At 44.8% G+C, this 22,110-nt stretch overlaps 1 protein-coding gene across 1 annotated transcript in view; it reads right to left on the reverse strand.

Moving 5' to 3' along the window:
* LOC138292727 (cytochrome P450 2D15-like) overlaps positions 1-22,110 on the reverse strand; it is a 496,310-nt gene that overhangs the window by 196,971 nt on the left and 277,229 nt on the right. The window contains exon 6 of the mRNA XM_069231465.1: positions 20,402-20,547. Coding sequence (XP_069087566.1) covers positions 20,402-20,547 — 146 coding nt within the window. The remainder of the gene's footprint in view (positions 1-20,401; positions 20,548-22,110) is intronic.

Genomic DNA, 22,110 nt, shown 5'->3' on the forward strand with positions numbered 1-22,110 from the left:
AATTTCCTTCCACCCACCGTTCCCCCAAGTCTCCTGATAACAATGGTACTTCACTTGTGTGGGTAGGCCTAGCGCCTGCGACAGGAAATGCCCCAAAACACAACGTGGTCACATCACATTTTCCCAAAGAAAACAGAGCTGTTTTTTGCTAAGTGACTAGCTGTGGATTTTGGCCTCTAGCTCAGCCGGCACCTAGGGAAACCTACCAAACCTGTACATTTTTTTAAAACTAGACACCTACGGGAATCTAGGATGGGGTGACTTGTGGGGCTTTCACCAGGTTCTGTTACCCAGAATTCTTTGCAAACCTCAAAATTTGGCAAAAAAACACTTTTTCCTCACATTTTGGTGACAAAATGTTCTGGAATCTGAAAAGAGCCACAAATTTCCTTTCACCTAGCGTTCCCCCATGTCTCCCGATAAAAATGGTACCTCACTTGTGTGCGTAGGCCTAGTGCCCGCAACAGGAATGCCCCCCAATACAACATGGACACATCACATTTTCCCAAAGAAAACAGAGCTGTTTTTTAGCAAAATGCCAAGCTGTGGATTTTGGCCTCTAGCTCAGCTGGTACCTAGGGAAACCTACCAAACCTGTGCATTTTTTAAAACTAGACACCGAGGGGAATCCAGGATGGGATGACTTGTGGGGCTCTCACCACGTTCTGTTACCCAGAATCCTTTGCAAACCTCAAAATGTGGCCAAAAAAACACCTTTTCCTTACATTTTGGAGACAGAAAGTTCTGGAATCTCAGAGGAGCCACAAATTTTCTTCCACCCAGCGTTCCCCCAAGTCTCCTGATAAAAATGGTACCTCACTTGTGTGGGTAGGCCTAGGGCCCGCGACAGGAAATGCCCCAAAACACAACGTGGACACATCACATTTTCCCAAAGAAAACAGAGCTGTTTTTTGCAAAGTGCCTAGCTGTGGATTTTGGCCTCTACTTCAGCCGACACCTAGGGAAACCTACCAAACATGTGCATTTTTAAAGACTAGACACCAAGGGGAATCCAGGATGGGGTGACTTGTGGGGCTTTCACCAGGTTATGTTACCCAGAATCCTTTGCAAACCTCAAAATTTGGCCAAAAACCACTTTTTCTTCACATTTTGGTGACAACAAGTACGGGAATCTGACAGGAGCCACAAATTTCCTTCCATCCAGCAGTCCCCCAAGTCTCCCGATAAAAATGGGACCTCACTTGTGTGGGTAGGCCTAGGGCCCACGACAAAAAATGCCCCAAAACACAACATGGACACATCACATTTTCCCAAAGAAAACAAAGCTGTTTTTTGCAAAGTCCCTAGCTGTGGATTTTGGCCTCTAGCTCAGCCAGCACCTAGGGAAACCTACCAAACCTGTGCATTTTTTAAACTAGACACCTAGGGGAATCCAGGATGGGGTGACTTGTGGGGCTCTCACCACGTTCTGTTACCCAGAATCCTTTGCAAACCTTAAAATTTGATCACAAAACACTTTTTCCTCACATTTTTCGGTGACAGAATGTTCCTGAATCTGAGAGGAGCCACAAATATCCTTCCACCCAGCATTCCCCTAAGTCTCCCGATAAAAAATGGTACCTCATTTGTGTGGGTAGGCCTAGTGCCCGCGAAAGAAAATGCCCCAAAACACCATCTGGACACATCAAAATTATCCCATACTAAACTACCTGTTTTTGCGGGGTGGGAGGCACCTGTGTTTTTGGTCCTGGGCTCAGCAGCCATACAGTGAAACCTACTAAACCCAGACATTTCTGAACACTAGACACCCGAGAGAGTCCATCGAGGTGTGACTTGCGTGGATCCCCCAGTGTTTTCTTACCCAGAATCCTCAGCAAAGCTCAAATTTAGCAAAAAAATCTAATTTTCCCACATTTCAGTGTGGGATCACCGCACCGGGACAAAATTCCTACCACCCAACGTTCCCCTCAGCCTCAGCAGTTGGAAAAAAGAAAATTTTTAGGTTGACAAGTGGGGCAGATTTTTTATCTGTATAGATGAGACAATGCTGGGTGGTGGGAATTTTGTGGATTCCTGCAGATTCCAGAACATTTCATAAAAAAATTGGGAACAAATGTGTGATTTCCAGCAAAGTTGGAGGTTTGCAGGACAATGTTGGTAAGAAAAGGGTGTGGGATGCATGTGAAGCACACCACTCTGGACTCACCCAGATGTTTAGTTTTTAGACGTGTCTAGGACTTGTGGCAGCGTCCCAAAGTCCAAAAAGTGCAGCTCTCACCATTCCAAGTGTTACGATTTTGAGAGTTAGCCAAGCTCTCATGGCCCAAATGTAAAACCAAAACCAAAAATAATCAAACGTCCTCTTGCTTGCCATGGGATAAGATGTTTTAGTGTGCAGGGGAGAGCTGAAAGACCACTACCCCCTTCAGTTGGGGTGGGTGCATAACCAGGCCCATACTGGTTGGCAGCCACCCCCCAATTTTTTTTTTTAATTCCCTGGCATCTAGTGGACTTTCTGCCCCCCCACCCCAGGGTATGGAGGGGGGTAACTGCCCTATCTGCCCACTGGTGGGCAGAACAACTTTGGCCCTATTCATTTGGGATGGGGGTATAGCCATACTCCCACCCTCTTATTTTGAAAAAAAAATCTTCCCTGGTCTCTGGTGGACTTTCTGCCCCCCCTTGTGGGCAGAAGGGCCTTCCAAAAATAGGCCGATCTGCCCACAAGGGGGGAAGATATAGCCAACAGGAATGTGCCCACATGGGGAGCAATCATCAGCCAAGGGGCTGCCCCCAAGCAAAACACACACATACACACACATACCAATCCCAATTTCTGCCCCACCCAGAAGCAGATCCGCCTAATAGAAATATCCTGATCTGCCCCCAAGGGGAGCAGAAATGGCCTAAAATAAATTTGCCCCCGCCCCCCAGGGGAGCAACCCTTGCCTATGGGGTCGCTCCCCTTGCGTGAAATTGATGTAAAAAAAAAATCCCTGGTGCCTAGTGGTTTCTGCTCCCCTTGGGGGCAGATTGGCCTAATAAAAATAGGCCGATCTGCCCCCAAGAGGGGCAGAAATGGCTTAAATACAATTCACCCTCCAGGGTAGCTACTCTTGCCTAAGGGGTCGCTCCCCATATATAAAAAAACATAAACAAACAAAACATTATCCCTGGTGCTGCCCCCCTGGGGGTAGATCGGCCTAATTATATTAGGCCGATCTGCCCCCAGGTGGGGCAGAAATGGACAAAAAATAATTTGGCCCCCTGGGGAGCGGCCCTTGCCCAAGGGGCTGCTCACCTCATGTCAATAACAACGAAAAATAAAAATTCCCTGGTGTGTAGTGGTTTCTGCCCCCCTTGGGGGCAGATTGGCCTAATAAATATAGGTCGATCTCCCCCCAAGGGGGACAGAAATGGCCTGAAATTAATATTACCCCCCCCCCCCCGGGGAGCGACCCTTGCCTAAGGGGACGCTCCCCACATATAGAAAATAAAAATAAACAAAAAAATATCCCTTGTGTCTAGGGGGTTTCTGCCCCCGGGGGGTGGGGGCAGAAATAGCTTAAAAATAATTTGGCCCCATGGGGAGTGGACCTTGCCTAAGGGGACGCTCCCCTCATGTCAATTACCAAAAAACAAAAAATTCCCTGGTGTCTAGTGGCATTTCTGCTGCCTGATCACATTGTGATCGGGCAGCAGAAATGAGGAGAAAGACATCAAAGGAAAGGGAAGGCCTTTCCTTTCCTTTGATGCCTTTCTCGGCCCCTCCAGTGATCGGAGGAGATCAGCACTGGGGCTGAGCTTCCAGCGTGGAGGGACAAGCCTCTGATGAGGTCAGCGCGCGATGGCACGCTGACGTCATCAGACGTCACATGAGGGAGCCGGGGGGAGGCAGGGGTGGAAGGGGAAGCAATTCCCCTTCCATCCCTGCCTAAGGGAGGGTGTGCCAGGCCCTCAGGGGGAGTACTAGGGCTCCCTGAGGCCCCATAGCAGGACTAGGTGGTTACGTCCCTGGCGCCTCAGTGCCATGGCAGCGGACGTAACCACCTCGTCCCGGGCACCCGAGGGGTTAAAAGGTAGGACATGTACTAGTGTGTTTTACATGTCCTGATAGTGAAATACTGCCAAATGCATTTTTCACTATTGCAAGACCTATCTCTCCCATAGGTTACCATGGGGATTGCCTTAAAATATCTTTTAAAATATCTTTTAGGTATAATTTCCCATTGGGAGCAGATGGAGGTACAGAGCATGGGGTCTCTGAACTCACAATTTAACAATACATCTTTTTGTGAAGTTTTTTTTTAAATTGTAAGTTTGAAATTCCCACTTTAACCATTCTGTGCCTCTGCCTGGCTGTGGAATACAAGTCTGGGTCAGACTGACAGTTGGGCTGTTTGTTAATTCACTCTAGACAGTCATGCAAAGGGAGCTGAGGTGTGCCCTGCATATACTAATCGGTCCTCCTGGGCTAGAGTGGAGGGAGGAGCTGACACTTGCACCCGATTAGGGCTGTGTCTGTCCTTACACAAAGCAGTCTCCAGCCCCCTGGGGTGTGTCTGGGGCCAGGACAGGGATAGGCAGGGTCTTGTGCACTACAAGGACTTTCCTTTGAAGTATGCTTACTTCACATGAAGAAATTAGTATAAGTATAGGACTGCCGACCCCACAACTTCAGAACTCTTCTGGACGGAGGACATCCTGCCAGGTAGGAGAGCTGGATGTTTGCAGAGGACCTGGTTCTGCCTGTTGCTTTGCCATGCTAGCCAACTGCTGTTACTTCTGCCCTGGGACTGAAAGGACCGGACTTTGCTTTCTATTTCCTGCTTTCCAAGGTTCTCCAAGAGCTTGAACTGAGCTTTCCTCCTGTTGTGAAGTCTCAGACACATCAAAGGTTTTATCTGCCAGTGCCTGGGCTCTTCTGCTGAGAGTCTTGACTTGCTAAGTGGTGCCAAATCCAGTCCCTGGGCCCTTAGAAGTCAAAGCTGGTAACCTGCGGGGGAAATCCAAGTACCGCTGTGAGCGTGTCAGAAGAATCAAGGCAGGGCCTATCCTGCAGCTGAAAATTCAATGCAGCGCTAATCGCGCGGCTGGAAATTAGACGCAGCACCTGTTCTCAACTCGGACCCTTCGCACAGTGCATCAGAATTTTCCACGCATTGACCCTGGGCATCAAATCTTCAAAATCTCAGCAAGGACCTGAGGCTGTGTGTCTGGAATTTGAAGCATCATTCTGCTGCTGGGAAAGAATCGACACATCGCCTACCCGAAGGGGAAAGAATTGACACACGGCCTCACTTGCGAGTAAGGAATCAGCGCATCACTTGCTTTTCTGACGCATCACCTCTTCTGCAGCTTTATTTTTTATGGATACCAGGAACTTTATGCTAAAACAATGCATTCATTGATTTCTATGAATTAAGACTCTTTTAACTTTTCAAAAATTGATATCTTTCCTTATGTATGTTGGATTTTTGTCATTTTGGTCTTGTTTTATTCAGATAAATATTGGCTATTTTTCTAAACTGGTGTGGTGCCCATTTACTGGGTTACTGTGTGTGTGGGTACAATTACTTTGCACACTGCCTCTGAGATAAGCTTGACTGCTTGTGCCAAGCTACTAAGGGGTGAGCTGGGATTATCTTAGGTGCGTGACTCCTTTACCCTGACTAAAGTGAGGGTCCCTACTTCGACAGGGTGCAAACCACTGCCAACTAGAGCCCCATTTCTAACATGAAGCAAAGGCCAGGGATACTTATTCAACAAGCATTGACAAATTCATTAGGTTTCCCCTATGTGATTAATAATAATCTGGTTTTTGTTGTATGTTGTAGCTTGGTGAACAGTCATGCAATATGTTACTGAAACTATAAAGCGGTGAGTACTTGCCCATTTTATGCACTGGCTATGCCAAACCTATTCAAGAGATGTTTCTACTAAACTCACAAGGTATCAGGCGTGTTATATTTAAACCATTGGCTATTATGATCAGGTGGGGCAGAAGCATTAAAAGGAATGGGTCAAAAAGTTTACCGCTTTTATAAACTGTCTTAAGAGATCTTTTAAAGTAAAAAGTGACATGTTTTGACAGCTAAACTAAGTATCCTCCGTGGAGCTGCTGAATAATGAATACTTTCTCCTCAGATGGAGACACCAGTGGCGTTGCTACTAGGGGGACATTCCCAGACATCTGCCCCTCAACCTCCATGCCACAGCAAGTTGGAGCCCTGGCAGATAGTGGCAACTTTAAATAATCGACCACACGTGTTAATGCAGAAGTTTATTGAAAGTACTAATGAATATTGTGTGTTGAATTTGAGTAGAAATGTAATAACTTAGAGAAAATTAATGCACGCATTTGAAAGTGTGACCACACGAGTGGCCGCCAATGTTCACAAAGTGTATTTATTAATAGCTTATTAATATGAAATGTTGAGCTTATGTTTGAATAATGTAGTAATATGTCATACTAAGGGTTGTGCATTATGTATTAGCTTTATTAATTGAAAGCCTTAACTTAGCGGAGGTCTAGGCCTAGTTGCACAGCCTCATGTCACGCTGCATTTCATAGGCGTTTCACAAAATGTCTGCTTAGAGAATTAAATTGTGATTTTTCCACTGTGCTGACCTAATGTGCTTGTAGCTAAAAGTCTTTCTCGTTGCTGGAAGGTGGTGTTCTTGCTAATGCAACATTGTAAATGTAATGTGTGTGAGACTGACTTTCTCAGGAGAATACAATGGAGACTGACTGGAGTATAAGCTGCAATAATATTGTTACCTGACGAGCCGGATGAATGAGAACAGTACGAAAGAAGCCAATCATCAACATGTGAACCATGTACTAGTAGAAATGTAGATTTGAAATTTTAGTTTTATTGGACAAAGTGTGAACATGCGATCCCTTGACCGATAGGGACTAGGGAAGTAGTTTTAGGGAATCTAACTTAGCCAGACTGGACTGCACAGAGAGAAGACAATCCATTTGCCCATTTTCTATCTTGCAGAAAGGCCATTACTCTCTTGAGCGTCTTGAAAAGAGACATGCTTAACTTTACTGCTTAAAGACTTTGCCTTTTCTGAACTTTGATTTGGAATCCTGATGCCTTGCTGACCAGACTTACCACCTGAGGACGAAGACAGTCACAGCTTGCTGATCCAAACTGAGGATATGTATAATGACTGTGATGTTGTTTGCTATGTCTATTTGCTTTTGTTTCGAGGTACCAACCGCGCTATTTTGATAGAGCCATAGTTAGATGTTTTTTTCCAAATTTGTGTTGACTACATTTTTTGCATGAAGCCCAACAGGTAATTCTAATTTGGTGTTAGTTAGGATCCTCACTAATGAGATTCAATATATGGAGTGAACTGTGATGTCTTTTCTTTGCTGAAACTAAATGTATGTAATATAATTTGCACAATTATTCTTGCTAATAATTTGCACTGTTATTTTGGAATGTGTAGTAGCTCAAGCCTTGATTAGATTGCAATTCTTTCACCACTTCGGACAGCCAGTGTTGTTTCTGTATGTTTATCATTTGATTTTGAGATTAACCTACGTGACATTAGCAATGTTAATATAGGGAAATACATATTCTACCTTATACATGAAGGTGTGGTATTCTTGAGTGCAAGGTCATGGTGTGTGTGACAGAATCTTAGTTTAGGAGAACAAGCCACAAGAATTTGTCAGCTGCAGTATGTGTGACTGTGACGTAATTGGAGCTGTGCTGGTATAGGTTGGTTAGTGAGAAGGGTCACACACGGATTGGCTCTAATTGATTACTAATGTTATTGATTGTTATTGATTATTGATCTGCATGTTGCAGGATATATGGTGGGAATATCTTAAGCGCAGTCAAAAGGTCCATTAGCCTGTTCGCCTCCCCTTGTATGTTTACTTATTAAGGTCAGATGTGCCATCATGTGCTTGAACAGATTTTGACAGTGCTTTTCTGACGAGAGTACAGGAGACGAGTGAAAGTAAAGTTCAATGCTGTAGTAATACCTGGGTAAAGTGTCATAAACTGCTGGTGACAGCGCTCATTTGACAAGTAACTGGTCAACGGGTGAAGGTAAAATCCAGCACCATGGTACAACCCAGATTGAATGCTGTAGACCATTGGTATCATGGTCGTTCAAATGAAAACGATGCCGAGCATTTGTGAATTCTCTTACCGTAAGATGGATCTTGTGTATCTCGCTTTGTTTGCTGTTTGCAATGTTGGATACTCTGCATCCACTTGATTGTTAAAGTGAGGTGTGTCACTGACATCAACAAAGGACTATGCTATGCTGGAATACTTGCACCATGTTGGAATCCCCAAATAAAATGAATTCGAAGCCCCAATTTTAAACAAGCATTTTGCCTAGTTGCTAAGAATAGAGTGCTCCCCTTTTCCGTCCTCTTAATACCTGAATGTAAATGAATAATAGTGCCACAGTGGATCCTTCATTGGGCAGGGAAACTTGGGCGGCTCAGAGGCTATCTGAAAAAAACCAAGTACGCTTGAAATGCATACAGGCACAGAGAGATTATGTACACAAGCAGAGAGCAAGAGCAGTGCAGGCTAACCATAAAAATAAGCACAGTGCAAGCACTGTGATTATTACTAAATCTCCCCATAGCTGCACACATTTCAAGCGTGCTTGTTAAGGGCAATATGTTAAAGACAATCTGTGGGGCGTAGCAAGCAAAGCAGCCTAAATATAAAAATGAGCACAGCGAAACGCTACTGCGCCTATTTACCCAAATCTCCCAGTGACTGCATTCATTTTAAGTGTGCTTGGTAAAAGCAATCTGTGAGGCGTAACAAGCACGCTTGAAATGAGTGCAGCCACGGGGAGATTAAGTAAACAAGCACAGCGCAAGGGCTGTGCAGGGTAAACATAAAAATAAGAACAGAGCAGGGTAAACATTAAAAAAGGTCCACAAAAGTGGATGAAAACAGTAATTGGGCCTTTGGACACTGAGAAGAGCAAGACACAAGGGACAACATGAAATAGTATGCTACAGCCAATAGAAATTGAGGAAAAGTGAGTGGGAAGGTCAAGACTCAATGAAAAGCAATGGGATGGGATGTAAGTCCCTTGTAAGGTAAATATTTAATGCAATATATTTCACAAGCACACTGCAATCGATGTGCAGGCAAAACCTAAAAAGAGAAGAATGAGCATGTTCACTTCTCCCATTTGGCAGGCCAAGAATCAAGGAGCCATGGCACAGTTTCTTCACTTATAAACGATGTATTGTTAATGCAGACTCCATATTAAATACAGTAAGAGGGGGCTCTGCCTGGTGTAATCCCTTGACAAAAGCATGAGGGAGGGGGTTGTAGTCTTATAGTATAACCTCCCTGACAGATTAATTGGATAGATTATTAAGTTATGAACAGTGAAAAATTCAATAGGATGGGTTTACATTGTAAACTTCCTGACAGATACACTAGGAAGAGATTTTACATTAAGAACTCTTTGACAAAAGCAATAGGAAAGGGTGATACATGGTGAACCTGGTGAAAAAAATCAACAGGAAAGGGGTTTACACTTTGAACCTCCTGACAAAAAGAAATACATTTGCAGGTCTTTGATTTATTGAGTGTTATTATGTGTTCTGGTGACTTCTGAGCCTCTAAACCACGCCACCCCGGTAAACCTTTGATTGTTCTGCTTCGTTACTCTGAGGCTCAAGTGCTAACGGGTGTATTCAATGCTCAGCTTGGGACCATCATTAAGATGGCTCTATGATGCAAGAAGTAAAAGACTCCTGTTGCCACAATTAGAGCCAAGTAACCCGTTTGCCCAGGGTCCCCCCCAAATGGAGTTCCTAAACTTTCACATGAACTTCAAAAGAGGTGCATTGTTAGTGTACACTGTCCCAGAAGAACCCAGACCTACTACTATCTATCTTGCCACAGCACTCTCTGCAAGCTCCAGGAGCTGCATTGCCAGTCGCCACTGAAAAACAGTATTAACGCATCTTACAATACAAATCAGCAGCAGCAGCATGGCTGGCACAAGGCGGCATCATATGCTGTTAATTTCCTATTCCTAAAATGGCCACCTCATCCAAATATAGGCCCAGATTTACAAGAAAGTGGTGCATCGGTCCCGATGCGACACTTTTCATGCGTCGCCACTGCCCCACCTAACGACACCATGGTTGCGCCGTATTTACAATACGGAGCACCATGACTGTTGTTTCCACAATAGCATCATAATTTATGATGCTACTGTGGCACTTTGAGGCATTAGCGCCACAAATCATGGCGCTAGTGCACCAAAGCACTAGGGAGGACCATAGGTTACTATGGGTCTGTCACTTTCATGCCTGCCCTGTGCAGGCGTTAAAAATGACAGAAAAAATGATGCAGTGAAATCTTGTAGATTTCACTGTGCCATTTTTCTGGGCCTCCTAGTGGGTGAACACCCCCCTTGCATACATTATGCCTGGCACAGGCATTGCACTACATTGTAAATATGGGGAATGGCCTCCTTAATGCTACATTAGCGTAAAAAAATGATGCTAGTGTGGTGCACAGACACCGATATATATAAATGGTATAGAGTAGGGAAGGATACACAAATATTAGGCATCACAGTGAAGACATTAATTAATCACTGGAATAATGTTTTAATTCTAGCACTCGCACTTTGTGTGCACAAATACATACTCATCTCACTTTGCCTTGCTCCTCCTCTTAAAAAAATGCATTTAATATATAGTGTTGACACAATGCACGACACTAAAACAAACATATACACATTACATCACAAAAATATATACATCACAATTTCCAGACGAAAAGGTACTGGGTGCAGAAGCACTGAAAATTTCCAACGCTATTCGGAAAGGTGGGCTGCCAAACACTTTTTCCGAGGACAGTCCTCTGTCAGGGATGCAGCTGCTCGAGAACGAGAACAAGCAGCTGCATTCTGCTGCTCGAGAACAAGAACAAGTAGCTACATCCCAGAACCACGCCGGACTTGTGTATGCCGGTGTTTGCATTCAGCAAGTGCAGGCGTCCCCTCAGGCATCGTGAGCTGTGGACTGATACAAACATGTATCAAAGTTTCCACAAAAAGCCTTTAGAGCTCACATTGGGATATGATCCATAGCGACGTCTTCCTGCACTTACATATATATACGTTTTTGAAGAACTTCAGCTGGTTTCGCTCATTTATATTTATATGGTCAGATTAATTTTCGTGACCGCTATAAAGGTGCCGCTTCCTATGTCCTGATGAGGCCCATAGATGAAGGGCCAAAACGTGTTGACCAACAATTCGAGGAGTGCTATGAATTTATGAAACTGAAAGATTAAGATAGAGTACTATACCGCTCCTACTTAGTATGAGCATTTTGCTATCAGTGACGGTATAGATCATCACTACCTCGCACAGAGGACTATCCTGGGAAAAAGTGTTTGGCAGCCCACCTTTCTGAATAGCGTTGGAAGTTGTGAGTGCTTCTGCGCCCAGTACCTTTTCGTCTGAAAATTGTGATGCATATATTTTTGTGATGCAATGTGTATATATTTGTTTTAGTGGCGTGCATTGTGTCAACACTATGGGGGTCATTACGACCCTGGCGGCCGGCGGTATGTTGGCGGTAACACCGCCAACAGGCTGGCGGTGTTCCGCCAGCAATTATGACCGTGGCAGAACTGCCACGGCCATACCGCCGGCCCCTCCATTTTCCCGCCAGGATTTCGCCTGGCGGTCATAATCCGAGTCCCCGACCGCCGGCCTGTCCGTGGCGGTACACACCGCCATTGAAAGGCCGGCGGTAAGGGGACTTGGGGTGCCCCTGGGGGCCCCTGCACTGCCCATGCACTTGGCATGGGCAGTGCAGGGGCCCCCAGGCATAGCCCCGTCGTGCATTTCACTGCCCGAATTTCGGGCAGTGAAATGCGCGACGGGTGCTACTGCACCCGCTGCACATCAGCATTGCCGCCGGCTCTATTATGAGCCGGCTGCAATGTTGATGTGACATTTCCGCTGGGCCAGCGGACGGTAACACTGTTACCGTCCGCTGGCCCAGCGGAAATGTCATAATAGGGAGACAGGAATACCGCCGGCAATGGCGGTATTCTGTCTCCCGCGGTTGAGGTCGTAATGACCCCCTATATATTATACACGTTTTTTTAGGAGGAGGAGCGAGATAAAGTGAGACGAGTATATCTTTGTGCTCTCAAAGTACGAGTGCTAGAATTAAAACATTTTTCCAGTGATTAATTAATGTCTTCACTGTGATGTTTAATATTTGTGTATCTTTCCCTACTCTATACCATTTATACATCAGTATTGTTGGATAGCCCAGGTAGAGTGGGGTTACGAGGGCTTTCCCCCATAGTTTTGGATAAGTGTGGTGCAAAGAGGCGCAAGTGCCTTGTAAATCTGGCCCATAATGTTGGGCTCGGTTGTGGTGCGGAGAAGGAAACAAACTGTAGACCTTCTATGGTGGGCTACCTGCCTGTCCTTTAGCGGGGATTGTGTTACACATTGTTTTAATTACTGCCCGGCTTCTCCCGCAGCAAGTGCCCTACTTCCTAGTGGGCCTTCACAGCAGTGAGTCCGATCTATGCTGCGCTATGCTGAACCCCCTACAGCACATACAGGAGTGTATGCCCTTTGGCATATTTTCAGTATAGTGAATCTGTCTGATGGCGAATCAGCTACTCCAATCTAGTTCACTGTGCAGCATGTTCCCCTTGAGCTTAAACTGCAATTTAAGGCACATTTACACTATGTATGTGTGTTCACACATGAGATCTACGAGAAGGTTTGAAGTCAATTGGCTAGTTCCAGGGGCATCGAGGAAAGGCAGGTGAAGCCGCAGCAGAATCTCGGAGCAGAGAGTGAATGCATGGGAGCATTTAAGAGTCTTGAGGAGGAGGCTGGGACTGTTCACTGGTGCTTTATGATGCAAATAAATACAACTCAGTGCGCATATTATGTGGCAGTCAGTGATTTATGTGAGTGGGTGACTGCAGAGAGAAGGGCCTGCTGGCTAAGGGTTTTTGAAAGTATATTAATGAAGAGCTAGGGTAAATAATTCCCTTCCTGACCCCCATGTTTGGAAGAGTGCAGATGTATATACACCTAGCCCACCAGACAGTCATAGGGCCTGATTACAACCTTGGCTGATGGGATACTCCGTCACAAACGTGACAGATATCCCATCCATCATATTACAAGTTCCTTTATATTCTTTTTGAAACTTGTAAAACGGCGGGTGAGATATCCATCACATTTGTGATGGAGTATCCCATCCGCCTAGGTCGTAATCAGGCCCATAGTCTTTTAAGGCCTGATTCCAGGGACAATGTGCAGACAAAATGTTGTTGATTAAGAAAGATAAAGCCATCCCAAAGAGGAACATACATTTTTGCACATACTTGCCATGTCTTCCACAGGACACCATCTATCCTGCAGGAGGTAATATGGTCACGGGTAGCATATGAGTATTCCACAACACTGAAGCTGAGAGGGAAATAAGAACCCTCATTAAGTTGGACTGCACAACTTTTAGAGGTGAGTATGATCAGACGTCATCAACCACAGGTCTCCCATTATTCTGGTATGAGGATTGAGTAACCATCCTCAATTAATTTTAAAGGTACAGTTTGAGTGCTGGCTCTCGATTGCACATAAGAACTTTCTTACTTACACTCAGATACTCACCGGCACAAGTGAATTCCAAATGTTTATTTTCTAATACCTTCCCAGCAAGGGGCCAAAAATGCACCAGTCCTCATTTGTGAGTATGAGATGTGAACAATGTAAACTATTCATACATGTCTGAACAGAAGTTTGCAGAAATTGGCAATTTTGGTCCTCAGTGTTTTTAACTTTTGCTCTACTGAAGTCTGTATACATTCCCCAAGGCTTCTGTCATAAACACATCATCTTGCGATCTCTGGCCATTTTGGTTGGTCTGCACTTTTTCCTTTACATTCTCTGTCACATTAGATCAGTCTTCTAATAGTCACTTTTCAAAATGGTCAAGCGAAAAAAAAATATGTGCACATAATCTTGTGAAAATCGAACTTTTGAGGGTTTTACATATCACTGTTTTTATGTTGCTTGTATTCTGAACTTTACTTTCCCCTGGGCAAGATTTGATTTGTGCGAGAACTCTGAAACTTGAAATGTGCCACTGCCTTTTGTTCTGTGCTGGCAATGTTCGCAATGGGGCCTTAAAAACTGTGGCCCAGATTTACTAACATTTGACTCAATGCAATGAGGCAAAACAACGTTCTGCACTGCGATGCATCAAATGGAGAGAGCAGGAATGCACCATATTTACAAAGATATGCACATTCTTGCTCTTTCTCTCCGCTGGTGCACCGATAGCCTCATTTGCAACGTTTTGATGCAGAACAACGGTGCAAGCATTCTTGCTGTCCTGCATCAAAACAAAAGAGCAGTAATGTGCCATATCTACAAAATACGGGGCATTCCCGTCTTTTTCCCCTGTGCTGGCACACAAATTGCTGCCATGCATCAACATAGGCACCCTTGCACTATGGTGTAAGGGTGCCTGCGTTGGGGGGGATAGTTTTTGTGTAGGAAGAGACACCTTCCTGCACTAAAACAATCACAAGAGGTGTTTTCGTCTTTCTATGTGTGATGCAAAATTCAGCAAACACAGTAAGAGGAAAAAACTGAGAGAAATTGCGTCTCCCCTTGCGTCACCCTTACGCCACCCCTGGGGTGGCGTAAGCTTTTGATGCATTCCCAGGTTTACAAAACCTTGTAAATCCAGGAATGCATCAAAATCCAAAAATACCCACACAACACCCATGGAAACGTCTCCCTGAAGAAAGTTAACGCAGGGACTTCTCCTGCTTTGCCTTACTCCATACCTACAAGGCCATAAAAAGCCACACAAAGCGGCTTTGCATGGCCTTGTAGATATGGGTCAGCAGCCTGCGCCACAGATGCATCACATAAAGTGACGCACCAGTGGCACAATGCACTTGTAAATATGCACCTGAGTGCTGCCTAGCGCCAACGCAGGCACCCTTGTGTCATGGTGCAAAGGTGCTTGTGTTACAGGCAGGATTGTTTTTGTGCAGAAAGGAACACCCTTCCTGCACAAAAACAATCCTCAGAGACATTTTTCTTTTTCTCCTTGTGCTGCAGCATGCAGCATACATAGAAAGAGGAAATAATGAGGTGAAATAAACATATTTCTCCTTGTTACGCCTCTATTGAGATGATATAGCATTATGGTGCATTCCCAGGTTTACTACCCTTTGTAAGTCTGGGAATATGCCAAAATCCCTGGGTGTACGTGTGGGAGTGCTCACACTCCACTCATGGAACTCCTTCACAATGCAGAGCATGACTTTTGCATGTGAGGGCATGGCTCATGTACAATTTGTATCTGGATGACTACCCACCCTACGTGTAATCTTCATAAAATGTGAAAATTTAAACAGACTTTCATGTATTGAACCTAATTTAAATACTGCTGAATGCACTATGACATATATGCTTCAGAATATGACACATACCTTTCAGTTTGTGATATATTGTGGGCTGTGATGATAATCTGTATTGCTGATAGTGAGGGTACACCTCTTCCAACTCATATTTGAGGATGGAGTTGAGGGATGGGAATGGAGTCATAGTGAAAGGGAACCGATGAAAACTGTTTTGATGGTAGCATTTTGAAAGAAATGTTCAGTTTCAATATAAAACTATTGTATAACATAGGGGGTATTTAGAGTTTAGTGATTGAAAGACAAGCCAACAAAATGGTGAACGCCCGTCTGCCAAATTCACCCCATTTAGAACTAGGTGAAGTATCAGATTCCCACCAGTGGAACTTTTGCCACAAGGTAGCTAAATCAGTGTGCATCAGAAGTTCTGCCCTCTATATAGAGTACCTTTTTTCCTGTTCTGAATCGAACGAAAAAAGCCTGACTGTTGAAGAAAAAACACAAATGACCCACAACTGCCTGACGAAAACACCTAGTGCACCAGGACCGTTGATCTTTTGTTTTTCTCCCACTTTTTGAAAAACCAAAGACTGTGTTGAATGGGCGAAGCTAACATGGTACCCCGTTGCCTTCAGTGTAACCGCCTCACCATTAGGTGCATTAAAGGCTTTAGAAACATATACTAAGAGGACCACGTTCTATAACTATCCTGCCTGAACCCTCAAAGGTGGAGTGCAGGGCATAGTCTCTGCTTTTCTGATGGCAGACAGTCTGTCTGCCGGTCTCTAAATGACACCATTAGTAATTTTGCATTCAAAATATTTTGTTTGAAAAGCCATAATATTAGTAAACTTTTCTATGAAACAATAACCTTTTTTAGGCTCATCCTGAATTTTTACCCCCACTTTTTGACTGTAGAGTACTGGGATAATGACTCTGTAGAGCGCTGGGCAATGCTGACAAGGCCACAGTGCAAGTGCGCTAACCCTTAGGCAGTTTTGCGTCAAAAAAATTAGCGCCAGCTAACGCCATTCTGAAGCACCATGCGGGCGCCGTATTTATTCAATGACGTTAGCCGGCGTTAGCCGCCGGCGCTGCCTGGTGTGCGTGAAAAAAACCGACGTACACCAGGCAGCACCGGCATAGGGGGATATGGAGCTTGGGCGCCAAAAAATGGGGCAAGTCAGGCTGAGGCAAATTTTTCGCCTCAACCCGATTTGCGCCAATTTATTCGACTCCCAACCCCCATTGAAATGACTCCTGTCTTAGCAAAGACAGGAGTCATGCCCCCTTGCCCAATGCCCATGCCCAGGGGACTTATGTCCCCTGGGCATGGTCATTGGGCATAGTGGCATGTAGGGGGGCACAAATCAGGCCCCCCTATGCCACAAAAAAATGAAAAAAAAAAACTTACCTGAACTTACCTTAATGTCCCTGGGATGGGTCCCTCCAGCCTTGGGTGTCCTCCTAGGGGGGGCAAGAGTGGCAGGGGGTGTCCCTGGGGGCTTGGGAGGGCACCTCTGGGCTCCTTCCGAGCCCACAGGTCCCTTAACGCCTGCCCTGACCAGGTGCTAAAAAACGGCGCAAAAGCGGCCGGACGTCATTTTTGCCCGGGAGTGTAAATACGGCGCACATGCTTCGGAGTCAATTTTTTAGACGGGAACGCCTACCTTGCATATCATTAACGCAAAGTAGGTGTCCACGCAAAAAAAATGACGCAAACTCCATGGACTTTGGCGCTAGACGCGTCTAACGCCAAAGTATAAATATGGAGTTAGTTTTGCGGCGGAATTGCGTAAAAAAAAACGACGCAATTCCGGCGCAAACAGAGTATAAATATGCCCCTAAATGTCTGGTTTACCAACAAATGGCATAAGTTAACTTATTTATAAGTTCCTAGTATATGGTAAGAGAGGTACATTATCCTGTAAGTTAAGTGTCCCTGGCAGACTGCCGCACTTGTGCCATCAAGTGTGAAGAAACAAAGCAAGTCTTCCAGTCCGTCACTGCAGACTGGCAAAGCAGTTTTAAAATGCTAACTTGACTTTTCCATCTAAATTTATGGCAAAGTTTAGGCCATCCTTTTTAATACATAAAAGTCACCCATAAGGCAGGCCTAATAAGCCCTAAGCAGGGTGCTGGATATTAAAAAGAAGGATACAGCTTTTACTTGTCCAGACAGTAAAAATTCTGCCTTGTTGTTTTTACTGTAGAAAGATTAGTAGCCCTGTTGGTGAGTATGAAGTTACACACTGACAACACAGCCGTGCTAACTTTCAAATGGGACTAATGCACCAGTACTTTTGCGACCAGTGTGGTAATTTGCGAAGCAACCTATGTACGAATAGGTCATTTGGCAGATTACTGATTCATAGTGGATTACAATTCGACCTACCTCATGAATATTCAGAAGGCAGTTTGTAGTTTGTGAATCACTAGGATTCAATGCCAACCCAGGGATGGGGGCTGCTGGGGTTAGCACACGGCCATGTCTATGATTGATTTAAATAAAGCAATCAATTTTTTTTTTTAAATGCAGCCATTTTCTTTAAAGGAAAATGGAGTATGTTTAAAAATGAAAAATTAAATGCTTCTTTTCTATTTTTTAAGAGTGAATAGTGGTCATTCTTGAAGAGGAAGTGGTCCCAAAAGGATGGGATGGTTATCACCAACTTGAGTTGGTGGCAAAGAATGTATGTTTTGCAACTGCATTTTGGTTGCAAAATATTTGTACATAACACTACGATTTGGTATTTCGAAGGGACTCCCTAAATACTCTCCTTTTAAAATATTGAATCTTTATTAGTTTGCAAACCCAAATTGCGCTTCCGTGAAGTATTACTTGAACCACAAGTTGTGTTTGATACATTAAAAAAAGCCTTTTTGCGTTTGGAAATGGGTGGATTCTGCAAATTGGGTTGTTTGGGACTGCAAAACTGTTTCAGACGTCTAGCCCAAAGTTATCAAAAGAATTGGGGCCTGATTACGACCTTGGCGGAGGGGAGTACACCATACCAAAGAGTACGGACATCCTGCCTGCTGTATTACAAGTTCCTTCATATCCTATGGAACTTGTAACACAGCGGACAGGATATCGGTCACATTTGGGATGGAGTAATCCACTCCACCAAGTTCGTAAACAGGCCCTTAGTGTGATAAACCCTGCTTGTTGCTCATGTAGAATTTAATGTCACTAGTTTACAAATTGCAACTTTAGAAAGTTGCCACTTTGTTGTCCAAAAGTTTCCAGTTGCCATTTATGGTTGCACTCAATTCACTGTCCTCAAGACAGTCTTCAGCTCTTCTGAAGAGAGGTGTAAATGACTCTCAGGAAGGGAAATAAGGTTTATACTGAAGGAAAAGGTGTTTACTCCTCCTGGCAGGTTTGCCAGAGTGAATGTGAGCCCAAATGACAAGCTTCTAAGGGGAAGCCACCTTTGAAGAGTAAATGGTAGTCACACTCTGGAAGGGCTGCTCTTTTGTTTTAGAAGACATGCTGGCATCTCAGGAAGAGTAGGGAGAGTAATTGTCAAACTGTTTTTTTAAGTGGAGTGTAACCCCTAGGTAGCCACTGCTCTGGATTGGGCGAGGGAACTCCACTCACTGAGAGAAGGGGTCTGTCATGTTGCAAGTGTGTATGTTAGTGATTTCTGGGCTAGGTAGATACCACACTTCAAAGAATGTCATTATCAGGCAGGAAGGAACATGGTAACCCATTGGCTAGTTAGTCACCACATCCCCCTAGACTCGCAGTGGGCATAAAAGTGGCTTCCCTGGCATCCAGGCCTCAGATCACTGGTGGACTTGAGAAAGGAATGGAAAAGGACTGCCCTGCTGTTCCCTGCAGCCAGCAAAGAGAGAATGGAGTAAAAGCTGGGCTGCACCTGCTGCATCTTGGGCCAGCAATGAAAGGACTATACCTGTGGTGTCCCGCTCAAGGAAAAGGTATTCTGGAGTCAAAGAGAGAGAAGGTGACTACCAGAGTCACTTGGCTCACTCATTGTTACAGTCAGAGGGCCATATAAGCCAAGAAGCCTGCTCCTTTGACAGCCCAGTGGCAAGAAACCTGATCACCCCTGAATGCTGAGGTGCAACCTGGACGATCGAGCTCCAACCCTCAAATGTTGCACATGAATCTACTGAAACAAGGAGAGTCGTCAGAGTGCAGTTTGGCCACCTAGGAAGAAAATACTGCCAATTAAAGGGAACCAATGGTTTTGCTGTAACCGGCGACCAGTACCCCAGTGGCAACAGGTTTGTTTGCAGGACTTCACCCAGACTTCACTTTATGGGACATGGACCCTGAGGCCAAAGTCACCTCTCCATGGTCATTGACCAAGTGGTGGCCACAGGAAGGCCCCTGACACCAGCTCAGCATCCTCAAACACTTTTACCTTCCTGGATCTGACTGTTCCCTGTGACTAGCTAACTGTCAGAGTTGGTCCCCATAAGAATGCCCATATAACCGTTCTCAAGTCACTTGTCACTTGTCATGGCTAACCTTAAACCGTGAGTCACCATAGAATACAATAGTTTATTGAGAAGAAAAGAACATCTAATTTGTGTTATGAATGAGTTATATGAATATATTTGAGCAGACCTGATTATCATGTTGCAAGGAAAAAGGGCATGAACTAAATGTGAATTCTATATTAAAGCATTCACTGCTGATTGAGTGGTACATGCAACTCTGAAAGAGGAATATCCAAACAAGAAAAGTTATAATAGTCATAGCAAAGTTATTTTCACAGATCCTCAATATAGGGTTCTTCACAATAGCATAATGTATAATGACTATATTATGCTCTGATGGCTTAAATATGGCATAATTCTAATGTGTTTACTCTTTAAATCATTCTACAAATGTACTGGTTTCAGCAAATGTTGGTGATTCTTCCTGCATCTTATGTGTTAACACACAGTCCTTAATGGTTGAACTATCATTAACCCTTCCAGTGCATTAGTAATCTAGAAAATGGTGGCACTTACTCTGGAGGTTTGGATAGAGAATCATGTAGAGCAACCCAAAGCGCAGTGTGGTGGATGTGGTCCCTGATCCTGCTGTGAATAGGTCAACCACTGTCAGGAACAGATTGGGCTCATTGAAGCTGCTACTGGGATCTCCTTTCACCTGCCAAGACATAAACAGAAGGGCAGCTTAATCAATGTGTAATGTTGTGACCAGTAGTGATGCAACTCGGTAATGGACGAGAATTCTTAACAGTGAGCAAAATGGAGGAAATTAATAACATGCCACACAGCTATAGCTATGTCGGGCATTTCTGCCCTAAAGTGTCACTTTAGTGTCCCTGCCACCTCCCTCCTGCCCTCTATTGTCCAAGTCCATGTCCCTAACCCATTGCTCCTGCAATCCTTGGTCAGTTGTACCATACAATGCAAACTTCTGCACTTGGGTAAGAGGGAGATTTTGAAAAAAAATGAGGGAATTTATTTTTCCCAATGACTTACATTGAATAAGAGGACATTATAGGTAGGAGACAGCTAAAATAAATCTCTTTTGGGCTTAAACAAACCAGTTGTCCCTGGCTTCAATTGAGTCTGTTCCCATGTATGGCTGTACTGCCACTTCGTATCCCTCCTGCCCTAAATATTTTCTTGGGTTTCCACAGCCTCTCCTGCCTCTCCTGCATAATTAGTTTGCTGCCTCTGCCCCCCCCTTTCCCCTGTCCTCCATGGTATGTTGTGCTGCCACTGCCCCGTCCACCTCCCCAGCGTGGTCAACTTGCCTCTTCTGCACTTCTGCCTCCCCACAGTGTTCTAACAACTAGATCACTACTATTCTATAATTATTTTTAAAAAGTGTGGCACACCTGAAGTCATCTTGATGGAATCAAGACTGTAAAATCTCAAGCATTTTCTTTAGAAATGGTAAAGATGAGTGTGTCTTTTTCCCATAGAAATGATCATTAGTGCTCTAAAAAACTAAAATGAGGTTGCACTTTTTGAGTTCTCAAATATTGACAAAGTGGTTTTAAATCATTTGCTAGTTTATGTTTTTTGATTCAGTTGATCACTTGATATTTGTGGCATTTAGGGGAGAGGATGTGGCATTAGGGCCAGAGCTGCTAACTTTGGAACTGGGGAACTAGGTTTGAATTTAGGTTTTTGCTCTACATCATGTTATTTTGGGCAAATCACATAGCGGGTGATTGCCCGCCGGCCCAGCTGGAATGGGGCCGCAACACAGGAGCCGGCTCCTAATGGTGTTGCGGTGTTGCGGACGTGTTGCACCCGTCGCGCTTTTCACTGTCTGCCATGCAGACACTGAAAAGCAGGCCGGGCCCTGTTAGGGGGCCCCTGCACTGCCAATGCCGTTGGCATGGTCAGTGCAGGGGCCCCCAGGGGCCCCAGGACACCCCTTACCGCCAGCCTCTTCCTGGCGGTGTAAACCGCCAGAAACAGGCTGGCGGTAAGGGGGTCATAATCCCCAGGGCAGCGCTGCCCTGGTGGATTATCACCGCCGGGGGAAAATCGGCGGGACACCGCCGACCCCGGCGGTGCGACCGCGGCTTTACCGCCGCTGTCAGAATGGGACATGAAGCACCGCCAGCCTGTTGGCGGTGCTTCCGTCCAGGGTCAGAATGACCCCCATAATCTTCCCATGCCTAAAACCATGTAAAGCACTCCAATACCAAAAAGTGCAAACAAAACAAGCATTTTGAACTCTTCTGTC

Source organism: Pleurodeles waltl, chromosome 4_2 (genome assembly GCF_031143425.1).
Source record: "Pleurodeles waltl isolate 20211129_DDA chromosome 4_2, aPleWal1.hap1.20221129, whole genome shotgun sequence".
Classification (NCBI taxonomy): Eukaryota; Metazoa; Chordata; class Amphibia; order Caudata; family Salamandridae; genus Pleurodeles; species Pleurodeles waltl.